This window comes from Paramisgurnus dabryanus, chromosome 11 (assembly GCF_030506205.2).
Source record: "Paramisgurnus dabryanus chromosome 11, PD_genome_1.1, whole genome shotgun sequence".
Lineage (NCBI taxonomy): Eukaryota > Metazoa > Chordata > Actinopteri > Cypriniformes > Cobitidae > Paramisgurnus > Paramisgurnus dabryanus.
Genome location: NC_133347.1, coordinates 2,071,214 through 2,079,395, shown reverse-complemented (window position 1 = coordinate 2,079,395; position 8,182 = coordinate 2,071,214). Strand labels below are relative to the sequence as shown.

The following is an 8,182-nucleotide window of genomic DNA, read 5'->3' as shown; positions in this document are numbered from 1 at the left end:
GATTCAGAATCGATTCTCAAAGAGCAGAATCGATTTTTTCCATATTGTTTTCTGCAAACATTAAACATAAGATTAACGTTAATCAAATTACTAGTCTTCTTCACTAGATGTCAACCTCTTTTTTGCCTTGCGCGATGTTGCCAAGGAGCCTGTCATTCTTTCATTCAGTGCTTAAAATGGCGGTTTCAGGTGCCTTATCGATGTTGATGACACCTTCACATAAAAAGTAAGAGGTATGGAAGCATTTTAGTTTTCGCAAGCAAGACGACAATGATAGTGTTGTGGCTTTTCATTTCGTTTTATTAATTACCTACTTGCAAACTTATGTTCACTGTTATTTTTTATTAATATAGTATACATGTATTAAATCTATTTTAATTTGAATTGAGAATCAAGTATAAAAACCGACCCGAGAACTGGAATCGAAAATTGAATCGAGAATCGAAATTGAATCGTTTTGATAGCTTGTGAATCGAAATTGAATTGATCTGGAACATCTTAATCGATACCCAGCCCTATTCAATATTCAGCTATTAGTATCGATGCTGTGTTTGCTTGGCAATGTAAACGAGGGAAATCTAATATTACGTGCACTGTAAAAAAAAATCTTTGCTGCCTTAAATTTATTGTTTAATCAACTCAGATTTACAAGTCATTTTAACTTACTTTTATTTATCTTAACTAGAGATGAGTTGTTATAACTTATAAGTTGAAGCCAGTGTTAAGTTTATTATGTCATTTAATTACTTTTTCCTTTGAAAAAGTAAACTAAGGGATTCCTCTGTAATTTAATGACAGTAACATCTGATGTAATACACAGCAAGTAAATCTATTGTATGGACTGTAGATCAATGATATATAATACAATAGTGGATTTAACATCAACATTTAAAGTCTAAGGTTAAAATGCATGCTTTTCATGTATCCTTCTCAGTTTAAATACTTTAGTGAGTTAATAAAAATAATGATAACACTCAATTCTCACTATTAACTGGTTAGTTATTAGCATTAATATTACTGAGATATTGGCTGTTTATTAATACTTACAGTAAACAGCACATATTAATGCATGATTCTGCAAAACCTTATTCAACATCCTTAATCCTACACAATTCTTACCAATACTTAAACTTCTTTACTAAGTATTAATAAAAAATTTTTTAGACTATATTGAGGCAAAAGTAGTTAATAGTTAGTTAATAGTGAGAATTGGACCATAAAAAGTGTGACCAGAATAATGGATGTACTTTTATATGATTTACTTGAGCTGTTTCAAGCCGAACTGTATCATTTACTAAATAGGATTTAAAAAGTAATTAGTATTAAGTAATTAAATACTTTTTGGAAAGAGTAATTTGTACAGTAATCTAATTACTTAACTGAAGATGCTATTAGTATAATTTATTACTTTTAGCAACTCAGTAGCAATCTTGTCAATATAGATAATAGTATTTCTGTATAGTATGTTATTTATTCTTTGCGCTGTTTTGAGTAAAAAGTAAACAGGAAACACAAATAAAACACTCAGACAATGTTTATTCTTTATTATTATTATTTATAGTTGCTCAGACACGTGTGTGTATATACAAATACAGACCTTAGATTTTTTCTTTTTTTTTTAAAGTTTGTTCCTGTTTGTACAGTTGGGGAAAGCAAGTACAGTACAGCACCCAGAGATATAAAAGAAAAAAATCAAAGCCGTGTGTTATTAAAGAGTAAAGAGATGTACGAGATCTGACTCAACACACACACACACACATACACACCAGTGCTCCAGCGGACTTTAACAGTTTGCTTTCTTTACACATGAGACACGACAGAGAGGATTTCAGACAGAAATAAACCACATCATCATCACGGCATTATTCAGAAACTGTCATTCATTCCCATTTGAACTAAGAAAAAAAACAGGATTATCAGGTGACTTTAAGTGTAGAAAGAGGGAATTTAATTCAAATAAACTTTTTTGTAAAAGTGCAGTTTTTTATATAAACATCATCACACATTTTTCTCAAATTATTAGATATTTTCCCAGATATTAGTGCACATGTTATAGATAAATGTACTTGATCATTAGATTCACATTTGTCAATTTAGTTTCCTGTTAACTGTCATGGTTAAAAATATATCTGTGCCACAACAACCATAAATATACAAAATAAAGAAACTAATAATTATGTCAATTTAATTTAATTACATTTTATGTGATTGCTGGATTATTTAAATTTATTTTCAGTGTTCTTTGAGGTTATGGCCAATTTAGATGAAATTTACAGATATAAAAAAAAAGAGTTTTGCTTAAACAAAGACAGACACACTGATGTTTATCTGTTAAAGACTGTGAACAGATTCTTAATATGATCAAAAAACAAACAAATAATCTAGAACCTTCTGTAGTAAAACCTAAAGATGCTGTTAGCCTCAAAACCCTTCAAAAAGTGCAAAACAACAACTCACTCCTGTGATGTCTTATTTCAGTGAGCTTAACAAACTTTCACAAACATGTTGAGAAAAGAAGAGGTGAAAACTGTCAAATGAACACTTTATTTAACATGTTATACATTATCAAGTCCATGCACATGCCAAAAAAAAACAGTCCACAGAAAGACACTCCGGTAAAACCACCGCACGCTTAAAACTGTCAATCATCTTCTGATCCACATGGAGACGAGAAAAGTTTGCCCGAGATTTGATGTAATGTTATTATGTATCATTGAGGCTTTTCTATTGACATCATAACAATGACCTCCTAATGGCTGTAGAAATTGTTGTTTATCATATGAATTAACTCATCCAATCTCCCAAAATGTTATCTTATTTTTTACTTTTTTTTTAGAAAAGACATGAATCAAATTAATACCTCAATATCAAACATTATGTACAACACATCAGAACATTTAACGCGATCTCACATAACAGCGATGTTGAATAATCATAATAATAATGATAATAATTAATAATGAAGTATCTATATTTCCTTGTCCTTCAGAAAGGTACAAAAACAAACAAATAGTTATTCTAACACTATAATGTTATACTTCTGACAACCTAAGGATACACAGTATCCATTTATTAAGATGATTCTTGTTTCCCAGTTCAAAGTGTGTAGAAAGCGTGGTAATCATGGTAATAATCTAAAGTACAAATGATAGAAATACTACTGAAGCTGATTTTCAAAAGTTTCTTTCATAGCTTTTACAGTAAACTATGAAACGCAGCACATGTGGTGTATTTCCTTCAGTCCTGCTGTTTAAATCACTTAAACAAACATGAAACACCATCCAGTTAAAACATTTACAGTATTGTTTAATGTTATGAATACTTGCTACTTAACCTCTCCCGCTCTTTCTTTCTTTCTTTCTTTCATGATTTTTAACTTCAAGGTGACAGACGTGTAATATTTCATCAGACTCTTTCATTTGCTCTCTCGTGATATTTTAAAAGCAGAAATATCTGTAAAGCTCTGAATGTGTGTTGGTCATCAGGTGTGTAAGGTCGACCATGATACACAATTATCTCCTTTAAGTCTTTTCTGATTATTTCTTATACAAACAGGATCCCACAGCAAACTTATATTTTCATTTAAAAAATGAAGCCTATTTTATGACAGTTTTGATCATTCTGACGCTTAGATGTGTTATGAGAAAGTATTTTACATTTGTGTTACACGGTAAAAGATGCCTGTAGAAATGAAGCTGTTTGCCAGTAACTTACTGTAGATTTAAATTGATGTTATTTACACTTTGTTCAAAGTTAAATGAGCATTAAACATTAAGAAGTCTTTATCTTTACTGAGTAAAACTATAAAATAACAGCCTCATGCAAAGCATTCTGGGAAACAAAATCTGAAGAAAAAAAAAACAGAAAAAGGTTGATGAGGATTTTTGGTTTCCAGAATGTTTTGCATAAAGCTGTTATTTCATTGTTTTATTCTGTAAAGATAAAGACTTGTTAATGTTTAACATGTTTATTAACTTTAAACAAACTGTTGCCAGTAAATAACAAACATTTAAAGAGCAGATATTATCCGATTCACAATTTTAAATTTCCTTTGGTGTGTAAGTGTGTATTAGTTCATGTTAACAGTATGCAAAAGATACAAACCCCAAAGTAAACGATGACGTGAGTTATCATCTCCAACGTAAATCTCTTTTCTTGGACTACAACTAACACGCAGATTGTAGGCAACAGTTTACTTCCTGGGATTGGTGATGTAGTAAAGACCGACATCATTATTTATCCCGCTCCAGATTCACAGTCTGTAAATTAAGTCCTGTAGGCATTGCATTGTGACCGAATCTTTCAAACATGGTAAGGAGCGTCATATTTTAAGCTGACATCAGAGGTATTCATGCTAATCACAATGTACACAATAGCTGGCCAATCGGATGACACCATGCATTTGAGGAAGGCAGGGATATCTGGAGCTACAAAAATGTATGGTTTGTGGAAAATAATGTGTTTGTTGAATCATAAACCACGCAAACACATTGTATTACACCTAATGCACAAACTAAAATTGTTTTTAGCAATGAAATAGGTGCTCTTTAAATCTACAGTAAGTTACTGGAAAAAAGCTGCATAACTACAGGAATATTTTTTACAGTGTACAAATGTTTTTTTATTTGTGTTTATTTTCATAAATATGCCGTGTTGGGGTAAATTCTCATGAAAAAAGTCTAATGCATTACCAAATTATCTTAAAATCAGGCTTCATTTTCTTTAAAGGTGCAGTGTGTAAATTTTAGAAGGATTTATTGACAGAAATGCAATGTAATATGCATAGCTATATTTTCAGTGGTGTATAAAGATCTTTTTTATTACTTTAGACTGAAGCGTTACACTGTGGGTACCCTTTCATCGAAACCACCATTTTCGCATTTCACAGTCACGTGTTTTTCTTTACTGTTGTCTCAGACGATCACATGTTTGTCCTAAAGTGGCTACCGTAGCTTCTCTATGCGTTTTAAAAGGGAGGGGTGAGGTGTGAACTTAGCCATTGGTTGCAATTCTCAATCTCACCATAGATGGCGCTAAAATCTACATGCTGCACCTTTAAGCAAAACATCATTTTCTTTGTTATTTTGGGCTGAAGGATCTAGACATGGTAATAACAATTTCCAGTTATTTGTGAGGCTGAAGTGCTGATGTATTGTGTGTTGTGTCAGAATTGATCTGATAAACAGCTATCTGTACAAAGAACAAACACATGTAGTACTGAAATAAAAAATCAAACTACATCTTATTTTCCCTATTGAAATGCTAAATCTGAAGCACTTTTAGGGATATTAGTATAAGGCTTATTCAGATTCGTCCCACCCATGTAAATGTGGAGCCCCTTTTGATATTTGGTTCCTAACAGAGTCATGAGAAGAAAAGAATTTCCATGATCCGATCTCATATCATAAAAGGTCATAGGAAAAATATAGATATTTATGTTGCAGTAAGTCTATCTTACAAAATACAAAATCATTGTTTTAGTGGTGTGGTCTAAGATAAGTCCCTTAAATTGCAGTAGAGAACAAATTGAACCTCCTTCCAAATTCATAATTAAATTACGTAACAGAAAGCGGAGAAAAACGCCGTCTTCTCTTGTGAAGGATCGCAGTGGTAAGGCGAGATGCTGAACAGACTCCAGCTGAATTCTGCAGTTTGTTAAGGGAAGGCAGACATAAAGGCAAGAAGTCTTTGTATATTTACTTCTAACATCAGAGATCTGAGCCAGTGAACACACTTACAGTACAGTCTTTATATTAGCGTCTGTTCTACGTGACACCCAACCTATAAACCATCACGAGAAACGATTCTCTCCGGCGTTTGTAACACTTGCGCTAATTACCGACAAAAGGAGCGACTGGCTCCCGATGGACCCAAATGAAATACTCTCGGAGTCGAAAATTCCACCCGCTCCTCCCAGCCGGCCAATCCCCTGTGACCGGCTGTCAAAACGTGATTTGGCGTCACAGTCGATTGGTTAAAAAGGCGATCTGCGTTTTTTCTCCGCACCACTAATCAACTTTTCTTAATCAAAGACCTCTTAACTATTTGGAAATCAAAATAAAAGCGTAATTGAAGTGTTCCTGGTAAATCTCAAAGCCCTCTCGACTCCCCAGCGCCGACTCGCTCGTGCTCGGACCCGAGGGTGCGTGGTTTGGGGGGCTATAAGGTGAACAACACAGAGACACAGAGCAGCAGAAGAGCCAGCAGGGGCCGTGCAGGCGCCAGAGGCCGACCGGTACCGGACACATCACTCCGGGACGGTTCTGCCTCGTGACTGGTGTCGTCTAGAAATAAAGAAAGATCGAAATGACCTTTTAATATCTGGTGTACCTGTAGCTCGGTTGGTAGAGCACTGCCTGAACAACGCAAAAATCACGGCTTGAATTCACAGATCAATGCGCATGCTGATAAAATGCAAAACACTGTGGGTCACTTTGGGTAAAAGCGAATATTTATTGTGTATAAAAAAAACGTCTGTGTGTTGCTCTCGGTTTATTGGCATGCATACAGCCTGTGGTTATCATCAGGACAGAGGTGTGATGATAGAGGAGAAAGATAAAGATGCTTAGCAGGACACATTCAGGTATCTACACTAATAAATCAATGATTTCACAATGACACAACAGCAACCAGACAATCTCATGATAAAGACAATATTGTGTATGTGTGTGTGGTCCACACAAATGAACTCTTTTAAAGCAGATGGGTCTTCTAGTGAACATGAACACAGTTATGATGTTCATAATAACAAATAGTTTTGTTGTAACAATAAACATCGCAAGTTAACATTGTCAATATGTGTGATGCATTGTAACAGATTTACGAAGTAGAAGCCAAAATAAACTTGAAAAGCCCAATGCTAATTTGGCCCAAAAAAATCAGGTGTTTATCCAAGTTTTGGAGCTTAGCAGTAAATGCGGCCAGCGTGCATGCACGCATATATTCATACAGTCAGTGTGTAAAATAAATTCAGCTGGAAGATGTTAAAGACACGGATTGACTAAACTCTTGGCTCACACAAAGGTCACGTGGCTTTTTTCCGCTCACTTCATTGGTTCTGCACGCGGCCGAGATGTTGACAGACAGCCTTCAGCCATTTCAACATAATGCATTATTAATATGCTGTGAACTTCATGCATAAATAAAAGTCAGTCTCAGTGATGTGAGGTATCAGAGAAGCCACAGGCAGAAAGGTCCATTAAACATGCTTATGTGTTTAGAGAAATGAGAGAGAGGAACAACCGAACAAAGCAAAGGTGATTTAGTGCCATACTGACCTCTTGGTTCTAAAGCATTGTCTACTTTGTCATTATCGACAAAAACGCGGTCATGAACGCCTATGGTTTTCTCACAGCCATCTACAAAAACAGGAGAAATAAAAATAAAGATACCGTAAGCCAATCATGTTAGTGAGAATTCAGCAGCCCAACCCACCTGCCAATCAAAGGAAAGCTTATGACATCACAGACAGAAGCCATTACAGTGTGTGATACACAATACAATGTGTGGAGGAAAGATAAACGATATGCTGTACTTACTCGGTGGTCTTACGAAAACTTTCAGCTTGAGACACGATCTTCTGCCCGTTTCTGTGATCATAGATGCTAAAAACACAAAGATGAGTGAAGAAGAGTTGAGAAAGTGTGAAGATGATCTCATACTAACAGTAAGACTGAGCTCCAGTCAGAAGATCTGAGTTTATCAGCAGCAGGTTTACCACAGAGACACATGAAGAAATTCAATACACTGAACTTGAAAGAGAAAATCATTTGTGACCCGTGCTAGCAAAATGAGCCGCAACCCAAATGGTGTAATTTTGAAAAGAAAGTAAAAATGTCGACTTTGGTCTAAATTCAGGTTTTCATAAAAATCTAAAGATCACAGTTCTCTAAATAGTCATTAAACATCTAAAATGATCTTTATTTGTGCGTTTTCTGAGAGGTGTATCGTCCTAAATGCTTATTCTTATACAAAGATGCTTCTGCATCCCTCATGTTACCACCTAATAGCATTAATGTATCGTAGTAACACCGCAGTGGGGTTCTGTAAGGATTTTATGGCAAAACAACTATACTGTAATGACAGGAATACACAAGGTGCGTTTCCAAGAACTCTTTCCGTCTACATGCGGCTTAATTACAATCAAACTCATTTTCCGATTGGAGATCTGGCAACCGGGAGC

At 34.8% G+C, this 8,182-nt stretch overlaps 1 protein-coding gene across 2 annotated transcripts in view; it reads right to left on the bottom strand.

Annotated features, from left to right (window-relative positions):
* Positions 1 to 1,529: 1,529 nt before the first annotated feature.
* efna5b (ephrin-A5b) overlaps positions 1,530 to 8,182 on the bottom strand; it is a 92,939-nt gene continuing 86,286 nt past the window's right edge. The window contains exons 3-5 of one of the 2 annotated variants that reach the window (XM_065248095.2): positions 7,539 to 7,604; positions 7,278 to 7,358; positions 1,530 to 6,284 (exon numbers count right to left, since the gene is read on the bottom strand). In XM_065248095.2, the coding sequence (XP_065104167.1) occupies positions 6,160 to 6,284; positions 7,278 to 7,358; positions 7,539 to 7,604 (272 nt within the window). In that variant the 3' untranslated portion in view covers positions 1,530 to 6,159. The remainder of the gene's footprint in view (positions 6,285 to 7,277; positions 7,359 to 7,538; positions 7,605 to 8,182) is intronic. The other variant, XM_065248097.2, reaches the window with a different exon arrangement.